At 43.2% G+C, this 23,771-nt stretch overlaps 1 protein-coding gene and 1 pseudogene across 1 annotated transcript; one reads left to right on the top strand and one right to left on the bottom strand.

Annotated features, from left to right (window-relative positions):
• Positions 1–21,521: 21,521 nt before the first annotated feature.
• On the bottom strand, positions 21,522–22,232 carry LOC147416677 (cell number regulator 6 pseudogene; annotated as a pseudogene).
• Positions 22,233–22,266: 34 nt separating this feature from the next.
• Positions 22,267–22,737, top strand: LOC147416676 (uncharacterized). Its single transcript, XM_086508172.1, has one exon. It carries the CDS (start codon positions 22,267–22,269, stop codon positions 22,735–22,737), a length of 471 nt encoding a protein of 156 aa, XP_086364298.1.
• The last annotated feature ends 1,034 nt before the right edge of the window (positions 22,738–23,771 follow it).

The following is a 23,771-nucleotide window of genomic DNA, read 5'->3' as shown; positions in this document are numbered from 1 at the left end:
AATATTGCAGAAATAACTCACCCTCACACCCCCGAGGTTGTTTTCATCAATTGCAAGTATTCTCTCTCTCTCTCTCTCTCTCTCTCTCTCTCTCTCTCATCTCTCTCTCTCTCTCTCTCTCTCTCTCTCTCTCTCTCTCTCTCTCTCTCCCCTTTTCTCTCTCTCGGTGTGTAGGCTTGCGGTGTTCATATCACCGTGGGCTTTGCGTCCTAGCCGCTCAAAGCTAGGTGGTGCCCCCTGTTCGCTTTACTGTGGCAGGCTCGAGGCGAGCCATTCGGCCCCCGGCGTTTTAGAGGCCGTCGGGGTTCGGGGTCCGCTTTGCGTCCGTCAACAACCTTGTTCTTGGGCACACATTGCCCGTAGTTGGAGCACCTGATGGGATTGGTGTGGCCTCTTCCGTGCTTGTTACATCCACCATTGTGGCGCTCGATCGTCGGCTTTGGTTAACTTCCGAGGTGCTTGCCCTCGTGGCAAGCAACTCGCCGCCCCCCTCAGAAAGCCCTCGAAGCACGCCTTGACGAGCGTGACCTTTTCAGGCCCCCGGTCGGCCCCCCGTTTCCCCCGGATCCGCCCTTGCGGTGCAACTTGAGAGAGAGAGAGAGAGAGAGAGAGAGAGAGAGAGAGAGAGAGAGAGAGAGAGAGAGAGAGAGAGAGAGAGAGAGAGAGAGAGAGAGAGAGAGAGAGAGAGAGAGAGGCTCACCTTGTGGGTTGGAGAGATACACAAGAAGATTTAAAAATATTCTCATGTAGGAAAACATAATCTTTTTCAATTTTTTTCATACAATGCATAACATCATGAGCTTCTGCTCGAGAGGCACAAGGCCGGCGGTCCCCTGCCCCCAATTGTACCTAGCTAGGTATACCGTGCCTTCCTCACAGAAGCTCATGATGTTGAGGTAAGTCACAATGTGGAGATTATTGTGCGAATTTTTCCAAAGCTTCTTGGGATAGAGAGGATGCGTTGCTGATTTGAGACAGGCAGGCTGGGAGGGAGAAAGGCATCAAACGGGTGCAAGTGTGCATGTGTGCACGAGAGAGAGAGAGAGAGAGAGAGAGAGAGAGAGAGAGAGAGAGAGAGAGAGAGAGAGAGAGAGAGAGAGAGAGAGAGAGAGAGAGAGAGAGAGAGAGAGAGGGAGGGAGAGAGAGAGATAATTGATACTGTAGCGCGAGCCCCTCTACTTGGGCTGCCTACTCAGGAGATGAGAGAGAGAGAGAGAGAGAGAGAGAGAGAGAGAGAGAGAGAGAGAGAGAGAGGAGAGAGAGAGAGAGTCGATTTCATTGCAGCGCGGCGCCTTTACTGCCTGCTTACTTGCCGTCAACTAGGAAAAAGCCTGCTTTTGCTTCCTCTTCATATTGGAGATCTCTCTCTCTTCTCTCTCTCTCTCTCTCTCTCTCTCTCTAAAAAACTCTACTCTCTCAAAGAGATAATTGATACTGTAGCGCGAGCCCCTCTACATGGGTTGCCTGCTCATGAGAGAGAGAGAGAGAGAGAGAGAGAGAGAGAGAGAGAGAGAGAGAGAGAGAGAGAGTCAATTTCATTGCAGCGCGGCGCCTGGACTGCCTGCTTACTTGCCGTCAACTAGGAAAAGCCTGCTTTTGCTTCCTCTTCATATTGGAGATCTCTCTCTCTCTCTCTCTCTCTCAGTGCAGCCGTTTTTTGACCTAGTAGACAGCAGTCCACTCTTTTGATCATAACTTCTTCATCCGAACTCCGATTTGGGTGATCTATAGCCTCAATCGAAGAGCACGAAGTCCTCTACGCATTGATGTAAAGACAGAAAATTTTCAGAGTTATGGAAGGCATTTCTGTAGCAGCATTTTCGAAGTGAACAGGTTCAACAAAATTGATTCTCATCTCCTATTTTACATACAATGTCTTCCGGCACTCGCAAGGGTTCTTCTTCTTCAACAAGGTCCACAACCATTGTGGAAATGATCCAAAATCTCCTAAGTGTGGAGATAGCAACACAACCACCCAACCAACAATCGGAACCATGATCATGGCGTACTTGGTATCATTGCAAGAGACCGTAAACAAACAAGGCGAAGACTTACGAGCACTTGCAATGGAGAATGGCACACTAAGGTACTTGTGGTTGAGAATGAGAATCTCAAGAGGACACTTGAGATGCAAACAACACGTTTGATGCAACTTGAAGAGGAAGTCAAGGAATGTAAACGCTCTCTTGTGGACTTGAATGCTTTGAAGGAGCGGATGAGCAAAGTAGAGCATGACCATGTATTGAAAGAGGAGAAATTTGACACTATGAGCCGGGATGTATGCGACATGAAAAATGTATGCACAAACAAGTCTTGGACTGATGTATGTGGTAGCAATGTGGTTTCTAATTCCTCACTCATGCAAGCTATGGTTCAAACAAAGAATGTTGAGAATGTGGATGTGGAGGAGTTGAAGGAGTTGAAGGAACGGGAGCGACGTTCCAAGAACATTGTTATTCGTGGAATTCCCGAAGAGAAGTTAGAGACACCTCCTTCTCTTGCCATTGTTATTGAAGATTTCTTCAAAACCCACTTTGGCATGTCCGGAGTTATGGTCTATGGAGCACATAGAGTGGGAAAGCAAGGAGCTCCTCGCTCGGGAGAACGGCCAATTGTATGCACCATGCCGGATGAGACCAAGCGAAAGATTATCCTTGATAATAGTTGGATCTATTTGAGGGATACAAAATGTTTTGTATGTGAAGATCGCACTATTAAGCAACCAAAATATGCGTCGCAAGGCATATGAGGAAAAGAATAATAAAAACAAGGAGATCTCTCATGAAGAAAATGTGCCCAAGGAGGAGGCAAGTCTCTCAAGCAAATAGGGATGCGTGACCTATGAGACCGAGTTACAATTGAAAATATGCTTTTGGAATTGTAATGGATACCCATGGAATGCGGGGGTTGGCATTGATGAACTAACAAGCAAAGCCGATGTTGTACTTCTTGTTGAAACTTGGGAGCATGATACACAAAGGATTAACGGCTTGGAGGATTACAATGTACATTCATTGATGTGGTCAAAGAATCTCAAGCAACGAAGAGGACAAGGAGGGTTAGCATGTATGGTTAAGAAAGGATTGGAAGATTTTGTATCAATTGTGAAAGATGACAAGTACAAACGTTATGTATGGCTGAAAATTATGACACCAAAAAGAGCACCCATTTTTGTAGCCGGTTGCTACATTCCTCATCATGATTCTCCCTTTTATGCTTGCATGGATAGAGATCAACCATTTTCTGATTTGGAAGAGGACATTGCTTATTTCAAAGGTGAAGGTGATGTTATTGTATTTGGGGATATGAATGCTCGTACAAAAACATTGCAACATGATACTCAACAATTTGATATGCCATACATTTCAAGGGAGTTGGAGGAAGTTCACTTGTATGATCGTACTTCAATGGATGAGAAAGAGCCGGATCACTATGGAAAGTTACTTTTACACATGTGTAATAGCACCGGTATGCTCATTGCCAATGGTGTATCTTTGTGGAGTGGAACCAATGGATTTACATGTAGAAGACATAATGGGGATAGTGTGATTGACTATATGCTACTCTCTGAAGCCATCATGTATCGCATAAAGAGTTTTATGTTTGGTCAATGGACCCGGAGTCCGACCATCGCACCTTATGTATTGACCTTTCATGTGGAGAAGCAACTAAGCATGATAATCTCAGCCAAAGGAAAGAGAAGTTATCACTATGTATGGATTTCAAACGGGCACCAATGTACATTGAAATGGTTGAGCAAAAATTATGGATGACAAAGCTTCAATGTGATGCACCATTGGAAACTAAATGGGAAGCTTTCAAGAAAGCTATTTGTTCTTGTGCGGAAGAATGCTTTGCCATAAAGCATCTCCATGGTATGAACAAAGATAGATCACGCAAAAGGTGGTTTGATAAAGAATGTCAAGATGCTCGAAAGTCCTTGATAAAGCTTGATGCAACTATGGACAAAGACAACTATCAAAGTCATTTGCATACATACAAGGCATTGATTCAAAAGAAGAGAAGAAGATGGGAAGTAAAGCAACAAGAATTTCAAGTCCAAGAAAAGGCACATGCATGTGGAAGATTTTGGAGAAACTTGAGAGGCAAGCGGGTTGAGAATTTTGGTAACTTGAGTCTAGTGGATATGTACACACATTGTAGGCAATTATATGAGCAAGAAAATACTGAAAAAATGCCATTTTATGGTTCACTCCCATGTATGCCGTCTTTTTTTACTATTGAGGATGTATGCGGTGGGCTTGAAAAGTTGGCCACTCGCAAAGCGGGAGATCTTCAAGGTATCAAGCCGGAGATGATCAAATGGACGGGAGATTTTACCCATGAGTGGATGTGTGATATGTTCAACCTTGCACTTCAACATGGTATGCCTTATGATTGGAGTACTAATTGGGTTAAGCCTTTGCATAAAGGAGGGGATGTAAAGAATGTAACCAACTACCGGACTATAATGATTGGGTCTCTTATGGCAAAGTTGTTTGGGTGCATAATGGAGATGAAATTGAGTGATTGGGCTGAAGAGAATGACAAGCGTGCAAAGGGACAAGCGGGTTTTCGTCGATGCCATAGCACCATTGATCATCTTGTCACTCTTCGTGTTCTCATGGAGGAAAGTCGGTTGAAAGGCAAGCGATTGTATTGTTGTTTTGTGGACTTTAAGAAAGCCTTTGATATGATTCCACGTAACAATTTGTGGAGAAGGATGGAAGAACTCCAAGTGCCAAGTGAGTTTATGCTTGCGGTTTCTCGAATCTATGAGAAGGTGATTTGTCAATTGCGCATGGGAAGAGAAATTTCAGAAATTTTTGTAAGCACTATTGGGGTTAAACAAGGATGTCCATTGTCACCAACTCTCTTTGGTCTATGCATCGATCAATTGGAACAAATGGTACTTGACTTTATGCAAGAAGAAGGCATTGAAGAGGTCACTATTTGCAATGCGGTAATCATGCTTTTGTTGTATGCGGATGATGTAGTGCTTCTAGCACACACTTTAGAAGATGCACAAAAGCTTATGGTTGTCCTTGAGAACTTTTGCTTGCATAGTGGGCTGATTGTAAATGAATCCAAAACAAAGGTTATGCTTGTGAAAACCAACCATAAGGAGAAGCCATGCATTGTGTACAACAAGGAGACACTTGAAGTTGTTGAGAGCTTTAAGTACCTTGGCCTTGAGGTTCCATCCAATCACAAGTGGCATGAATGTGCTATGCGTCGTTTGGAAGCGGGAAAGAGAGCATATTATGCATTTGAGAACATGTGTAATGCGGGAAACATCAAGTGTTGGGTTCTCAAGAAGTATCTTTTTGATGCATTGGTGACACCGGTTCTTCTTTATGGAGTTGAAGTGTGGGGCGGGAGCATCTCAAAGTCTACTTGGAAAGAGTTTGAGAATGTCCAAAAGCGTTTTCTTACAAACTTTCTCCAAGTTAAGACACAAACACCATATATGCTCCTACTTCTTGAGTCGGGATCTCTTCCAATTGAGGTTATGGGCATGGAAAGGGTTGTGGAGTACATGATAAAGATGCGTCAAAACCCCTCACATCGACTTCCTACAATTGCATGGGAAGCAAGCAAAAAAGTTCAAAAGACGCATAAAAGCAAGATCTTGAGCACGGGATGGATGCAAGACATAAAGAAGTGGTTTGGGAGATGGGATGCATTACACTTGCTACATGATGCTTCAATTGACTCTCAAGTGAATGAAGCTTTTCTACAACGCCAATGTATTACGGCTTGGGAGAAATCCGGTGGGTCACGCTTCATACATTACACCACCTATATTGCCTCCAACTACAAAACCATGTTCTTCGCTGAGAGAGGAAACCGTACTCACACTTACATGCTTGAGCCTATTCCCTTGTCCGCGATACGCACTATCGCAGCAATTCGGCTTAGCTCCCATTTCCTTCGATGCGAGATAGGGCGTTGGGGCAATGGAGAAGAGTCAAGTCGATTGTGCACATTATGCTCATTGCAAGTTCGAGAGTCTGAGTACCACACACTACTAGAGTGCTCAGCTTTTGATCACATCCGAACTTGCTTCTCTCACATTTTCAGCCATAACTTAGACCTACACACTTTCCTCTCCCAGCCAAAGTGTGGGCTCTCCATTGCGACTCTCATCACTACAATTTTGGAGCATCGAGAGTCACTCATCAGCCATACACATACTACATCACATGTAACTTTGGTCCCATAGGTCATATTTGACCTCCGAGGACGATAATAAAATCTATCTATCTATCTATCTCTCTCTCTCTCTCTCTCTCTCTCTCTCTCTCTCTCTCTCTCTCTAAAAAAAAAAAAAAAAAACTCAACTCTATCAAAGAGTGTGCGCCGGCTCTCTCAAAGAGGCGCGCCGGCGCACACTCTTTGATAGAGTTGAGTTTTTTTTTTTTTTTTTTGAGAGTTGTGAGAAGAGAGAGAGAGAGAGAGAGAGGGAGAGTGAGGAGAGAGAGAGAGAGGAGAGAGAGAGAGAGAGAGAGAGAGAGAGAGGAGACAACTCGCTCTGGTTCTCATCTTCTGCGTTTTCTCTCTCTCTGCCATGGCGATGTCGGATGAGGCAACTGTGTACCTTGTCTACCTGGAGAGGCAATGTGGAAGTGCGTTTGAAGCCTTGGAGGCATCTCACCTCGAAACCCTCACATTCGTTTTGGTAGCGAAGAAGCAGCAAAGGCTTCCCTTCCACGAATGGGTTTTCTGGGAAGCTTACACCTAGCTCTACGAGCTACAGAAACAATCCGTAAATCAAGTGTTCAGTATCACTCAAAGTAAAAGTCATTATTGGGTCACTCTTAAGTTTCTGCACTCGATGATGGATGTTTTTATCTGCACTCCATGGATGTTTTACCATTGTGGCTATAAATTAGTCGACTTTATACATAAGCCTTGTAAATGATTTACAAACGAGAGAGAGACTCTCAGCACACGCGGGGCAAGCGGGCACTCAAAGCAGCCATGGTGAAGCATCATCCTGGTCTGATAATGTGTCGCAAGCAAACTAACATCTATAGGGCGAATCTGCAAGAAGTGCGATGACAAGTGCGTGATTTGCGATTCGTACGCGCCCCCTATACTCTCGTTCGAGTGTGAGATGAGTGCACTTATGACTCCTTCCAAAAGCAATGCGTCATCTGTGGAGCTTGTGCTGGCATTTTGATGCTTACTACTACAAAGAGTGCACAAGCAGGAGAAGGATAGAGATGGTTGCCCCAAAATTGTGAACCTTCGTAGTGCCAAAAATGATTTGTTCTATGAATGTAAGAAGTATGGTTTCAAAAAAAGATAGGTCAATGCACTCTCGCAACCTTTTGCTTTGTCGTGCTTTAGGAGGTTGGGGGGTGCTGCATACATACATTGTGGGCTATGATAGCATGTTCTTGATGATGTAAGAGTGCAAAGAATGACACTTTTTAATGTGAGGTTTGCAACCGTTTAGTATAGACATACTGTATTGATGTTAAATTATCTCCTATTGCTGTTGGATGTTGCATAGTTATTTCAGAAAAGGTTTATCTTTCCAAAAAGAAAGAGAGAGAGAGAGAGAGAGAGAGAGGTGAGAGAGAGAGAGGAGAGAGAGGAGAGAGGAGAGGAGAGAGAGAGAGAGAGAGAGAGAGAGAGAGAGAGAGAGAGAGAGAGAGAGAGAGAGAGAGAGAGAGAGAGAGGAGAGAGAGAGGGCAATGCAGGGTTGTGAGAGCATAAGCAGAAGCAACGAAAAGAAATTAGGAGAGGAAATTAGTAGAGATGCTATCCAAATTGGATCCCTTGCAGATAGTGGAAGGGACAAAAACAAACTTGGATTGACGATATGGACAGTGAGCTTCACAAGTACGGGTAGGCCCTTCAGTTCTTGGCAGTCTCCTTGGCGATGTCCTCTCCTACCTTCTTGGGCGATAGACCTAGAGGCCCGATATTGGGCGCCAATGAAGAGGCAGCTCCAAGTTCCCATCTTGTTAAACGAACAAAAACCACCTCTGCATATTCTTGTTGCCCTTTCTTTATCAGCATTGCATCTTCATCGTGGGCACAAAACATGCATCACTCAGCTTCATGTCTACCGTCTAGTGGAGTTTACGGGTGGCTCCCTCAATGGTGATGCTTAACTGGAGCAAGACTGGAAGTAGGGGAGCAATTAGCATCGCTGCCTTTGGGATCAAAGCCTTGAAGGATCCCGATCGCAATAGGAAGAAGATGAATGCATTGTTGCAATTGCTGCTACTGGCGGCGGACTGAAATAGTAGCTTAATGTGCTATAATCCTTGCTCAAAGAACGAATACTGTTGTGGTGGCGCTTGTGCTCTGGTGTGAACACAGCCTCTAAAGACAACTGGAGCTGCTCATGATTAATGCTAAGGGCCTTGTTAATCCGCTCTGAGTTTTGTGCAACAATTATCTCCCTTCGTAATCTCAAAGAGGGTGAGCTTTGACAGCCAGATCCTGCCCATTTAATGCATAATCAATACCACAATGATAAGCCGACTGACAAAAACAACAAAGATGCCATCATTTGCATTTATGACATTGCTATACGCAGGTGTTACTCATGATTGTTGGCTACTCTCATAATTGTATTATCAAAATTCCTCCTACTAAACTGACCATGCAAGCCGTTTGCAGCACTCCATTGCCTTTTTTCTTCTTCTTTTGCTTGCCCCTTAGTCCTAGCATTGGCAACAAGGTCTTGCTCCCATGCTAGTGTGCCCCATGAGCTCTTGGCTGGTTTTCAACATGCAGATTCCTCTTCCTTCTCCTTATACATTTAAGACATCAAGCACAATGGCAACATTATTCTCGATAATGTGATCGATATTTCCCGTGTGATGCGTCCTCGTTCAATGGGAAAAGGAGCTTGCTTGCACAGTAAAGGAAATTCTTGGTATTGCGTTTTTGTGGGTCCCTCTGGATGGGAAGGATCCAGGATTTGCAAATAGAGATTGACAATGGGGATGTGGAGATTCCAGAGAATTAGCTTAATTATTTTTAGGTAGGTGCCTCTCTGGAATGTAGTGCTCCTAAAGTAAGTTTTATTTTGTGGTACTGCTACTCGATATTTCCCGCAAATCATTTTTTGGACAAATGTTAGCTTGTTTTAACTTCAAATGAGTGTATGCTCTATGAGAGAGAAGAGAGAGAGAGAGAGAGAGAGGAGCAGAGAGTGAGAGAGAGAGAGAGTCGAGAGAGAGAGAGGAGAGAGAGAGAGAGAGAGAAGGAGAGAGAGAGAGAGAGAGAGAGAGAGAGAGAGAGAGAGAGAGCGAGAGAGAGAGACAGAGAGAGAGAGAGAGAGAGAGAGAGAGAGTAGAGAGAGAGGAGAGAGACGAGGAGAGAGAGAGAGAGAGAGAGAGAGCGTCGGTTCAGAGAGAGAGAGATAGCGTCGGTTACATGCTTCAGATAGTGTTGGGAAAAAATCAATTTCATAAACATCCATAGAGGAAATTTCCCAAAATAATGGCATTTTTTACAGTTAAACTCTATTTTCTTGAATTTTCAAACCGGATTCTATCCTTCTTTCCCTCCCTTCAATCGGTTGTTTTGAGTTTTCGATCGGCTCTTAGCACTATATTTTAGCGCACTTGAAATCTAAAAGTTGAAAGAGACGCGAACTTTTTTAGAGAGTTTTGTGTGTGTGTGTGTTGTGTGTGTGTGTGAGAGTGAGTGTGTGAGATGTGAGAGAGACGGAGAGAGATGAGAGAGTGAGAGAGAGAGAGAGAGAGAGTGAGAGAGGAGAGAGAGATGAGAGAGAGAGAGAGTGAGAGAGAGAGAGAGAGAGAGAGAGAGAGAGAGAGAGAAGATCCTACAAGGTTGTTTGGTTGTGCTCACTGTTGAGATGTCGAGCTCTACACCTTGAGCTGGCATCCACTACGGGTCTTGGCCGCTTACGGCATTTACTCACTGGCACGTTAGGTGACCGACACGGAGGATCTCTGCCAGCAATTCTACAGCTGGACTACACATATAGTGCCAGCCTAGTACGCTTCTAGCGAGTTCACACTTAGTGACTGCATGTACATATGTGCTACTTTTCAGCTTTAGCACTTAGTCATTTTGTACTCTCTTTTCTGTGAAGAAGAAGAAGAAGCTTTCCATCTCTGTGTGCTTTGTGCTTGTCTTGTATAGCTCTCTTGCATCCTCATTCTTTACATGGTATCAGAGCCTGGTGCAGGCAAGAGAGGCTAAGAGATCAAGAGCATCACAATCCCTTCGTTCGCAATCCACGACCCCTTTAGGGGTTTTTGCACAAGTTTCTGAACAGGTATCCAAAGTGCAGTATACAGAGATTTACTGTACAAGTAAATCTCTGAACAGGTATCCAAAGTGCAGTATACAGAGATTTACTGTACAAGTACAGTGGTTGTATGTACGCTTGATTGTGGACACTCATTGAGTGTAGAAAGCGTTACAGGTACCACGATAGCAGGTTCAGCAGATTTGCAGGTTTTTGCAGATTGCAGCTATTTTGTCTTAGTGCTTCAAGATGTCTGACGGTTTCAGTCAGATTGTTATGAGAAGCTTGAGAAAATAACTACCCTGCATGGAAGTTCAGAATAACAAATTTCCTAAAAGGAAAAGGTTATTGGGACTATGTAGAAGGAGACAATGAAAAGGAACCACAGATTCCCGAGGCAAATGCTACAACAGAACAAAGGAAAGCTTTGAGGGACTGGCAACAAGGCCAGAGCAAAGCGATGTATTGGCTTTCTATGAGCATCACAGATGGCATGATGGGCTATCTACAGGATGCTGAAACCCCGCCATTGCATGGAGAAACTTAGGCACAGTGTTCGAGGTGAACACCAAGGCCAGGAAGCTTCAACTAAAGTCGGAGCTAAATCAGGTTAAGAGGAACAACCTCTCAAGCAATGATTATGCCTTGAAGATCAAGAGTATCATTGAGGCTATTGGATCTATTAAAGTCTCAGTGGAAGACGATGACATTGTCCGTGCATGCTTGGATGGTCTAGGAGATGAGTATGTACATTTTAGGTCTTCCATGAATACAAGAGACGACATCCCCGTGTTCCAAGATTTGATTTCTATGCTTATTCTTGAGGAGAAGAACCTTGACACATCTTTTCTCATGGCAGAAATAATTCTGAACAGGCCTTCTATTCTAACTCCAAAAGAGGTAGAGGTAGAGGTCGTGGTCGAGGCCCAAGGGGTTGCAGGGGCCAATTTCTGGAAGGTCAATCAAATCCAAAACAATACAGGTGGCAGGGGAAACCAGTCTCAAGGCAGGCGGAGTCAAAGAGGTCGTGGAGCAGGATCAAGTAGGCAGCAACATACTCCAGATAGCAGAGAATGTTGGACTTGTGGTGAAAGAGGTCACATGTCACGTGACTGTCCAAAGGGACAAGCAAGTGGAAAGAGAGAACATGGCAACTATGCATCTACTAGCAGAGATGCAGATGACAGCAAAAACGAGCGCATGTTTGTTATGCAGCATGTAATGAATACAATGACTGCAGAGAATTCCACCCAAGATGATGTTTGGTATGTGGATTCAGGTGCCTCTAATCACATGAAGTCTCGTGGAGAGTGGTTTAGAGATATGCGCAAACCAGATGTGTCAGGCTATGTGTAGACAGGAGATGACACAGCTCACCCCATTGCTCATGTAGGGCACATACCTCTAAATACGAAGAGTGGGAAATCAAAGTACTTAGCAGATGTACTTCATGTCCCAAACATTACAAAGAATCTTGTTTCTGTTGGACAAATGGTTGAGCAGGGTTTGCAGGTTCGCTTCAATCCAAATGGCTGTTATGTAGAAGATTTCCAGAATGGCTGTAAGCTGATCACAGAGGGCAAATGTGTGGGCAGAATGTTTACGCTGAATGTAGACATGCCTGAGGTAAAAGCTGCATTATTTGCACAGGGCACAGGTGTTGTGGCTGATGTTGACATTTGGCACAAACGCATTGGCCATGTCAATGAGCAGAGATTGCGCAACATGCAATCAAAACAGATTGTAAAAGGTTTGCCCAAATTCAAGGTGGATGGTATGCATAAAGTGTGTGCAGCATGCCAGTTTGGAAAACAGTCAAAGGGCTCATTTCCACATGAGCGCAATGTATGTAAAAAGCCACTTGAGGTGGTGCACACAGATGTTTGGGGTCCAACCGATACTGCAAGTATACATGGTTGCAGGTATTATGTCTCTTTCATTGATGACCATACAAGGAAAGTATGGGTCTACTTCATGCGTAACAAAAGTGAAGTGTTTGGTCACTTTCAAGACTTCAAAGTCATGATTGAGAAGGAGACAGATATGCAAATCAAGACATTGAGGTCAGATGGAGGGGGAGAGTACTTCTCCAATGATTTTTCAGATTTTCTGTGAATGCATGGTATACACAGACAGTTTACATGCAGATATACTCCACAATAGAATGGGGTCGCAGAAAGGAAAAACAGGCACATTGCAGAGGTTGCACGTGCATTGATGAATGAGAAGAACATGCCTCATCATTTCTGGGCTGAAGCCGTAAATACAGCTGTGTACATTATGAACAGGACACCTACAGCTGCGGTGCATGATGTAACACCTGAGGAAAAGTTTACAGGTACAAAGCCTGATTTGGCACACTTGAAAGTGTTTGGCTGCATAGCTTACGTCCATGTACCAGATGAGTTGCGTAGGAAATTGGATCCTAAAGTAGAGAAATGTATTCTTGTGGGATATTCCCTTGAACAAAAGGGGTACAGGTGCTACAATCCTACTACACGAGAATTACGAGTGAGCAGAGATGTAGTCTTTGATGAGATGAGCAGTTGGTACAGTAATGCACATGGCACTATTGGGGCTGATGTAAAAGATGATGTGGTTGTACAAAATGTGAGGCCACAGTCACAGGTTTTGAGTGGACCATAAGAGTCCTCTTCTCGTGGCTCTGTTGAGAAGCCATGGAATGGTAGACTACGTACGCAGGTTACTCCACCAACAGGTACAGGGAATGTATCACGAAAAGGAAGGAAAAGGTTGATGAACCTCCCTTTATGGCTGATGCATCATCAGGTTTTTCACATGTAGACATGGATTCAGATGGTTCTGAACAAATTCTTGATGAGGAATTTGGAATTCCGGCTGTCAGGACACCTGGTGTAAGGAAAGTACAAGAAGATGCTAGAGGGCAAAGGAGTGACCCAGGACCGCGCAGATCTAATAGAGTCAGAAATCTAGTTCAGAAATTGACTTATGATGGGTATCTAGCACATCAGAGCTACATGGCTAAGGTGATACAGGATGTGGAGCCCACATGTTTTGAGGATGCAGTTGTAAATGTGCATTGGGATGATGAAGAGATGGCTGCATTGGAAGCAAACGACACATGGGAGTTGGTGCCATTGCCAAGTGGCAAGAAAGCTATTGGCTGTAAATGGGTGTATAAAACCAAGCATAAGGCTGATGGTAACATTGAGCGTCACACAAGGCAAGGCTGGTCGCAAAGGGTTATGCACAGGCGTATGGCATAGACTATGAGGAGACCTTTGCTCCAGTGGCAAAGACGATGACTGTGAGAGCTATCATAGTAGTGGCTGCATCTAGAGGATGGATTATGCATCAAATGGATGTAAAGAATGCCTTCTTGAATGGTGAGTTGCAAGAGGAAGTGTATATGGATCAGCCACCTGGTTATGTCGATCCAGGTTACCCAGATTATGTATGCAGACTTCTCAAAGCTTTGTATGGTTTGAAGCAGGGCTCTAGAGCATGGTATGACAGGATTGCCAAGTATCTTGTCAGTATTGGTTTTAGGAGAGCTCATGCTGATCATTCACTCTATGTACGTGAGAGTGATGTGGGGATTGTGGTCATTACCATATATGTAGATGACCTTATTATTGTTGGTGACAATGCTATGGAGATTGACCATGTGAAGGGTCTTCTCAAAGAGGAGTTTGAAATGAAAGATTTAGGCGAGTTGCGCTACTTTCTTAGCATTGAGGTGATCAGGACTCCAGAGGGTGTATGGCTATCACAGAGACAGTATGCTTCGGACATGTTGTCAAAGTATGGTATGGCTGATTGTAAGCCAATTTCTATTCCCTTGGATGTGAATGCAAAGCTGAGTGCAGAGAAGGGTGATGTTGTTGAGGATGTCAACATGTACAGGAAGATTGTGGATAGTCTAATCTACTTGACTATCACGAGGCCAGACTTGAGCTACACAGTAGGCTTGGAGAGTCAGTTCATGCAACTTCCGAGGAAGCCACATTTGGATGGAGTACGACGCACACTTAGGTATGTGCAAGGTACTCTTGACTACGCATTGTTCTATGCAGCAGATGCACCATTAGCATTGTATGGGTATACAGATGCAGATTGGGCAGGTAGCATTGTTGATAAGAGATCTACGAGTGGCTTTATGTTATCTTTTGGAGTGCTGCTATTACTTGGAGCAGAAAAAAGCAGCCTACCATTGCTTTATCGAGCACAGAGGCCGAGTACAGAGGTGCAGCAGTTGCGGCGTGCGAGGTAGCTTGGCTACACACATTACTTGAGGACTTGGGAGTGCAGGTGGACCAACAGATTTTCATCCATTGTGACAACCTCAGTAGCATGCAGTTGGATAGGAACCCAATGTTCCATGCCAGGACCAAACACATAGAGGTCCATTACCACTACGTTCGAGAGCGAGTGTTGGCGGGCGACATCGACTTGGTCTACGTCAACACAGAGGAGCAGATAGCCGATATCTTTACCAAGGCCCTCGGAGCTGAGAAGCTTCAACGTTTCCGGACTATGCTTGGACTCTGTGACATGCAGAGCTCGAGGGGGAGTGTTGAGATGTCGAGCTCTACACCTTGAGCTTGCATCCACTACGGGTCTTGGCCGCTTACGGCATTTACTCACTGGCGCGTTAGGTGACCGACACGGAGGATCTCTTCCAGTGATTCTACAGCTGGACTACACATATAGTGCCAGCCTAGTACGCTTCTAGCGAGTTCACAGTTAGTGACCGCATGTACATATGTGCTACTTTTCAGCTTCAGCACTTAGTCATTTTGTACTCTCTTTTTTGTGAAGAAGAAGAAGAAGCTTTCCATCTTTGTGTGCTTTGTGCTTGTCTTGTGTAGCTCTCTTGCATCCTCATTCTTTACACTCACACGTTGGCTTGGTTTTCATGAGGACTAAAACTTATGTGGGACAATGTGCAAGGTGAAGTGAAAAAACATATTTGACCTAGCAATGGTGAATGTATAAGGACGACTAGATTGATCTATATTTAAGTTTCCAAAAAAACATTATTTTTCTAGCAATGGTCACATGTATAAGGACGACTAGATTTTTATAATCATGATCGGGGAGCAATGGTGCTGACATTTATTGTTTGGGTTTAGAGAAAGCTCTGTGTGTGGTGTGTGATATCTCTTTTAAGAAAAGAAGTATATATATACGTGAGAAACTCACTTGGGAACTTTGCTCAGTTTTAAGCTTGCTCGGATAAGTTTCATCGATGTTTGGTAGAACTCTCTGAAATAATAGGTGTAAACAGATTCTGGGATTCTGAGCTCCAAATTTGTTCAAACTTGGCTAGTGGGCTTAGCACATCATGTACTTTGGATGTATGATGGGGAAAATTGCAAATTTCTACCATTTTGGCCAAAAAGTAAATAATCACGATTATTAACTTTTCTACCAAAATGGACAATTTTTGGTACAACTTAGTTCTAAGCATTGTATAGACCTTGTGTATGTGATATGAGGTGATTTGGATCAAGAAATGTGGCTCATGACTCAGAATTTCGCTTGCAAAGACTTCTTTGCATTTTTTTGGCAATTTTCCAAGTTATATGTGATCATTTTGGCTCATACTTGATTCTTGGCATGTATTAGGTGTGTACAAGTGATAGATGATGTGATGAGGCACTTTCAAGCAAAAATAGTGCAAAAGTAAAAAATCACGATTATTTAGAGCAGTCACATTTTTCTTGCAAAACTTTACAATTTTGACCTAAACACACTCTATACACCTAAAACAAATCCTAAATTGAATGTGGTAAAGTTTGGTCTTGCCGACATTACTTTGTGCTTTGTCGACTCTGAAGTCACAGATCTCTGTGACTACACTGCCTGTTGATGTAGTTAGTCACCTCTAAGGCTATGGACTTGTCCGCAACATAGTTGTGAAGCAACTCATCCAATTTTGGTCCATTTGGAGTCAGTTTGACCTCGTATGTCGAATTTGACGCTTTGTAACCTTTGAGCCGTTTTTTGCTTTTCGAGGGCTTTGCTTGATTGATTTTACAAACCAATCATATACATTGTGTATAGATTTCTTAGGCAAGCTGTCTGTGGAGTCAGAACCCAATTCTGGCATCTGCCAAAAACCTACCTTTTCTACTTGGGACCCCCTTGACCTTTGCCGAATGGTCAATTGTGGATATAGAAATGTTTAATATGTTGGGGCATGCTACAGTTCAAAAATCTCACCGATTTGGTTGAGCTGACAGGCCGCTATGGTCGATTTTTGGTCGTAGGTCTTCGTGCACTGCTCGGATTCTAGGGTTTTTTCTAGGGGTTTCGACTAGCTACCAGCCGTACAAAATGGATCATTGATGAGTAAAGAACTCACCCCTCATGTCTCGTGTGAGACGGCACTGAAAACGGACAAATGTAGACTCCGGAAAGTATGCGCGAAGAAGTCGAAATGCTCTCTCTCCAAAGGCAACAAGTGGAAATAAGGTATCTATACTCGGATTTCCCGAACCAATTTTTCTCAGAGTCCCCTGTTAGTCCTAGTAGGCCGTGAGATCTATGTTAGACTCAATTAAAATTTCCCCAATCGGATCCCTGTAGCTCATTCTGCAAGGATTCTGCAAAAGTAGGTATGGCCGCCCAATTTAGGCTTCCCGCTTCCATCTGCTGATTTGATTGAAATTTTTTGTGCTTGTTCGCTTGGTCTTTCTAATCACCATCGTGTCTTCAATTTTTCCATCTGAGCTCTGTTGCTATTTATTATTAATTTTTGACCTGTTTATTAAAAAATCAAAGAAAATAACAAAATGCGCTAAAAAAGCAAAGTGAAAATCCAATAATTAAGAAAATCCATTGAAAAACACACCTTTATTGTGTTTTATTGGATTTCTCTATTTTTAAGTCTCAATATCAAGAAAAAATGATGAAAAATAACAAAAAAGGACTATTTTTTGATAGTATATACACTATTTACACTCACCGGGGAGATATTATCGGTTAAATTCCCCAGTTGATGATATATAAGGGCATTATTAGTTAAGTTTGCAAAAAATCGCGCGTTAACATCAAACTTTTTTCCTCCCTCTTCGGAGATTACGCTTAATTACTTAGTACTCTTCCACCCCTCCTAGATGGCGTACTCCGGGACGACTGTGTGCATGGGTTGAACAATCGTGTCTATGCATAGCCGTGGTTGGCTCTACCATGCTTTGAAGTCAATGCAGTCCAGTCCAACCATCATGCTGTGCAAGAGGTGAGTCTTGAGTGATTAACTCAAGGGTTTTTGATGTGGAGGCTTGCTGTTGCTGTCTTCCAAAGAGCAATTCTTGTAGCTTGTGTGCTCTTTGCTTGATTGTACCATCAGGATGCTTTAGCACGGTGATTTCCTGAGCTTTTGGTAGCAATAATGACTGTTGTCGAGCTTTTAATCGCCGTTGATATCCTGGTTTGTCTTGGTCAGAATGGTGTGGTTGAGGTTTCTAAGGCCTAACTCTCTATTTCTTGATTGGTTTTGCAGTTTGCGGAGAAGAAAATTGCTCTTTTTTCTTCCAAACCCATTTCGTGTTAGGTTCCCTTCTCGGAGAAGTGCGTCTCTGTGTTTTGACTTGTGGAACAATCTTTGGTTTTGTCGATGATGTTTTGGGAACCAGATTTGATCGGTTTGTACTTAAGCTGTGCTTTCGGTACCCAAATATGCCTGACTCCTTGTATGCTACTTGTACCATTTTCTTGTCGATAGGATGGAGAAGATTGATTACTTCGTGGTTTGATTTGCTAATAATTGCCTCTCTATTTCTCCTTGCTTGGTGCAATTAGAACAATGAGTTGTAGCCTATCCGCCATTGAGCTATAGACTCACTATGAAATTTTTGGTTCCAGACAAAAAAAGAAAGATCAGATATGAGAAATCTTTACATGCACTTAAAGACCACCTCGCCAGCCATCAACCCAAAAATGATTTCAGCCCATAAAGTTGTGTCAAGGGACGACACAAGCGAGGAGGATTGGAATGTTAACATCAAGCTAACCCAGATACAATTTTTTGGAGCTAACACATATCTAGGAAAATAGGAAAAAATTCACAAATTTGGGACGATTCTTTGTGTCTCATGGACTTGAGGTAAGGTTGTATTGTACTAGGTTGTTGCACATATGAAAACTGAGATACAATGTTTAGTGGATGCTTATGAGTCTGTAAGATCCAATATGGTCCATTTTCAACAACCATACTATACACTAGAGCGTTTTTGCACATGATAGTTTACAATACACACACACACACACACACACACACACACACACACACACACACCACACACACACACACACACACACACACACACACACACACACACACACACACACACACACATACATGCTCATGCACCCAAAACAAAATTTTCTTCCCACACATGCTTCATTTGATAAAACAATTAAAATGTAAGTTGCAAGAAAAACTTGGGTGACTAAAGTGAAAAAAAACACCATTCATATCGAATAAGATTTCTTGAAGATTACGAAGGTGGGATGCCATTATCAATGTTGATAATGACCCTAGCTATGGGTGGACTAATTTGAACCATTGCTAGAAGATTACAAAGGTGAAAGGCCAATGCTAAGCAATCATTCCTCCTCATTTGCATTGACATTTGATGGTGCCTCATGTTCATCAAGTTTCAACTGACTTTCTTTGGCCTTGAGGATTATTGACTTTGGAATCTTGATTTTTTCAGGAATTCGTCTACCCTTGGGCTTCCATGCCCAAATGATGCAGCTAGTGTCTTCCCAGCATTGAGGATCATTGATGTTCTCTCTCCAATACTTGTTCCAACAATCCTTGTAAACCTCCACATCAATTGCATTCTTCTTCTTTGAAATTGGTGCCCAATATTATATCTTCACTTGAAGATAGGTTGCCGAGTCATTGTTCTGATCAATATCTGTTGCAGCCACTCCTAACCGAATTGGGTAATTTTTTCATCACAAGGTTGCACAAGTACAAAGTCTCCTTTGCCACATCAAGAGTTGGGTTGAACTCCTCAGCAGGTTTTTTGCGCATTGGACCACAATAGTGGCCCTTGATTATGTCAAGTACTTCATCTAGACGATCTTCCAATGGAACTTCAAGAGGATGATCTTGTTCACGTATACTCCTTGGTCAGAAGTCATCAAATAAAGTGTTTTCACTTTGTCCAAGGTTTTGCATAGCTTGCATGCGATTCTCCCAGTACATAAGAACTAGGTTGATCCACTTAGCATACTCACTTTCATCTCCTTTCTCTTGCAAGTGATCTTTCACCAACTAACTTACTTGTTTAATCCTTCCATAACTTTCTCACTATCTTTAACATACTCAAAGGGTGGTAATACTTTTGAAACACCTTAAGGAAGCTTGGCTCCTCCTTGGTCATTTCTCTTCCATAACTCTATACCTTTCGAGTAAGCAATCCACATTTTTAGGGTTGTACTTTGTACTACATCAAAGGTATTCCATCACTCATATAGAACCTAAATTGCAATGGCTTTGAATGACCCACTAAGCTATCTGCTCCATCATGTAAGAACCCCTTTACAAATCCTTTGAAGTCTGCAACCTTTTGTAGGAGAAAAGGTGGTAGATGCATGCTAACACACTCATTGAAGATCTTCATCAAATGTGGAAATGTAAAAATGGCTTGTTTTCTAAGCTTCTCAGAAGAGGAATCTCTAACCCGAGCAAATACTTCCGAGCAAACAAGAAACCGAGCAAATATATACAATAGAAAAGAGCATATTGACATGCAATAGTTTAGATATTGAACATAGAGTAGCAAAATGAACCGGTCATATCTTAATTTTTTTCAAATAACAGAACGAGGAACCCCAAAACCCGAGCGAGTTATCTCGACCTGTCCCAAAACCTGAGTAAAATAGAAAGAATAATACATAGGAAGTCATAATCAAACTTAGGAATAATGAGGGTGAAGGAAGATGAGGTAAGAAAGAAGTTACAAAGTTGAAATTCTCATCTTAGAGTATCTCTTATGATTTAGAAGGAGAAATACATTGGCCTCTTAGGCTCAATGCCAATGTGCTCTTTCCAGTACAATCATAGCCATATTCACGTGAGAGCTTAGACCATGTGGAAGTGTTAGTTCTTGCACATATCTTTGCACATTGTTCACTTGGTTCAAATTTGGGACAACCAATTAGGCACTAAAGCCCAAACAACACTTTTCATACCACTTTTTGTTAACAAGTGTCACCAGACATATTGTATGCCCTTGTCGTAGAGGAAACCTTATGGCATATTTTTTGGTAATACTACACTTTGATTGGAGGTGTGTTTTTTGCATTGCTCAAACTTCTCCCTTCTCTCTCTTTCTCTCTCTTTCTCTCTCTCTCTCTGCAAAAACTATGTGCATTGTATTACATCATGTCATCTTGGTCTCAATTATGTCATGATTGTGTCATAAACTGCAAACATCTCTCCTTGATCTTTCCATTCGAGACATTGACACAACCTCCTCCATCATCTTTTTCTTAATGATCTCTCTCTCTCTCTCTCTCTCTCTCTCTGTGTGTGGTAAAGAGGGTATGTATACCATTCACAAAATGGCATTCTCATCATAATGAAAAGGTTTTTGTGATCATGATGCATGCCATACAAGTTGGAAGCTTCATAGCATATCATTCTATTTTTGAGTGAAATAGATAAACAACATATTATCTTGGCCAAGATGGGTATATTGGTATTAAGGGGAGAACATGTGGGCCTTGATAAATATTATACCTTAACTTGAATGCAGAAGGAACCTGAAATCTTGTAAATGGATTTGATGTTGGAATACCCTGTTGGTTGATGACATTTTGAAGTTGTAAGGGATAGAAATGCAAAGGCACAAAGAGCTAGATAATTGAGGAGGTTGCAACATCCATTATTAGCAGTAGGGGTGGGGCGTTGGAGCCTAGAACATACTCGCTACATGGGGGTAGAGTGCCTGAGTTCCGGGGCAAGCAGCCTTGGTAGCCAGCACCGTCTAAGACCCATCAGTGACCAGCATTATCATCACCACAACCATCACAAGGCGGGTAAAGCCTCCATAGCTTGATCCTTCTCTCTCTCTCTCTCTCTCCCCCCCCTAAAGAATCCAACACTTTTTCACATTAGTATAGGTTCGTGTGTTTGGAGCCTCTCAAGAAACAATGGAACACATAACCAAGCCTCCCAAGGCAATAGAGGTTTTAAATTTGCAATTCCACCTACTACTGCTTGATAGCTTTTCTTACAAAATAGTTGGTGAAGACAAAGAATAGATCATGGATCTTGTACTTGTACAACAGTTACACTCTGATCATTACAATTAGTTGAAAGTGTCTTTGGGCCTTCAGGAATATGCATTTCCTGCGAAGGAGGTGGATTTATGATTATAATAGGCATAACAATATCATCAAAAAGCCTACCCTGCATATCTTGATGCTCTTTGCATAATGCATACAACAATGGACTAAGCAAAGATCATTCTGCAAATAGAATTTCTTTTGCAAGGCTTGCCGGAATAGTCCTCTGTATATGCCACACATCCACCACGTAAAAACTTGTCCTTTCCCAATAGAAAAGTCCGCATGAGGATTGACTGCACAAAAGGCTACAATGGTACCAGCAAGTGCCAATCGACCCTCCACAAATATGACATGGCATGTGCAGGGTGTTGTCCAAGGTACTTCAGTATTTTGATATTCGTCCCAAACAAGACACATGGGAAAATCAAGCCTAATTACCAACAAGAATCAAAGTGGTCAGCACAACTACAGATGCACGTATACTCAGCTTGGCTTCTTGTATGGTGGCCACATTTTTTATTTGTATTTTGGCAAGCTCTACTTCTTGTGACCACAACGCAAATTTCTTGGCTAGCTCTGCATATGCTTGAGTCATCTCAGCCTTCCTAATGTTCTCAAAGATCTTGGTCTCTGCTTGAACAAGAAGGTCCTTCTGTTTTGCAATTTGGACCTGTTGGAGTGACATACCTTGGTCTCGGTGTCAGCTTTTGCAGCCTCTAATGCTGCGTGAGACCCTGCCGCTCCTTGGTGCCGACATCACCCTTCTACTTGGCGTTAGTGATGGCGATCTTGGCACTAATGGCCACGTCTTTTGGCCAAGGAAGGACAAGTACTCGTGGCCGGGGACATCGACCAGCTGCTTGACATTGGTGTTGTATATGAGGAGGCCAAATTCGCTGAGCTCAAGCTGCACTTTCTCGAAGACGGCGAGCTTGAACTGTCTGGTGCCTTTGAAAATGTCCTCCATGGTCATGGCGGGCGGTGAGGACGCGGGTTTTGCCTTCGATGATGCACTTGAAAAGGTCATTGACATGGTTGTAGTTTTGTTCATGGGGGGAGATGAGAGGCAGGCGTATTTGATGAGGCGGCTTTGGGCCGATGGTGAAGACGACGGGGAAACGAAGGGGAGCTTTTTGATGCTCTGGCTTGAATGTCGAAGTCGTAGGAAGGATCCAGGTTTTCTTGGCTAGCTTGTCTCTATCTCTCTCTCAAGAAGCACGTGCAGAGAACTCTCTCTCTCTCTCTCAAGGATCTTTGCGTAGTTGCTGTAGCATCAGATCAGGCACGGGTAGCTTTCATAGAGTGAGAAGCTCATTGGGAAATTGATGCAGTAGATTCGGGCAGCAACGATTATTCAGGTTATGTGCGCAGCCACAATCCCTACAAGCCTATTGTGATCAGCATGCTGTTAGGGTTTTTGTATCGTTTTTTCTGCATTCCTATAGGACTTTGCTGAGCATAACCTAAGACCACAACTTTGTAGTGTATATATGTTACAGAAGAGAGAAATTGACTGATGTTATTTGTGTACGTTAACAAATTTGAGAACTACAATAGAAGACCTCTGTATCAAAAGCAGTTTCAGCAGGTGAAGGACAATATGCAGCACCGTTGAGCTCTCCTACTACAGTCTTCAGATGCGCGCGGTGCCGAGAAAGGGAGTGGAGAGGCACAACCTTTGGCACAGTAGGTCTCCATTGCAGTCAAGATAAACCTGCCCATGCCATGTTGTAGGACATTCCAACTAGGCGAGGAGGCCCATTTATGTACAAGCACTATGGCAAGATAGGTTACATAAAAGGCCCGTAGCTTGCACATGCAAATAGCACTAAAAATAGAAAGGCACCACTTGAACACCATTGCAAATGGCTAGGGGAGAGGCATTGCTTTCCGATACCTGCGGTTGAACCACGTTTTTGCTGTGGTACGCTAAGGTCCAATTTGGTGGTGGGATAGCCTGAAATCTTCACCGACTGGCACGTGCTTTTGGGTGCATGCGCGCAGCCTAGAGAGAGAGAGAGAGAGAGGAGAGGAGAGAGAGAGAGAGAGAGAGAGAGAGAGAGAGAGAGAGAGGAGGAGAGAGAGAGAGAGAGAGAAGAGAGAGGAGGAGGAGGAGAGAGTAGAGAGTGAGAGAGAGGAGAGAGGAGAGAAGGAGAGAGAGAGAGAGAGAGAGAGAGAGAGAGGAGAGAGGAGAGAGAAACAGAGGAGAGTTGGATCGGGAGGG

Source organism: Adiantum capillus-veneris, unplaced genomic scaffold (assembly GCF_014529385.1).
Source record: "Adiantum capillus-veneris isolate H3 unplaced genomic scaffold, ASM1452938v2 Hic_scaffold_622, whole genome shotgun sequence".
NCBI lineage: Eukaryota > Viridiplantae > Streptophyta > Polypodiopsida > Polypodiales > Pteridaceae > Adiantum > Adiantum capillus-veneris.
This window is presented reverse-complemented; position numbering and strand designations above follow the sequence as displayed.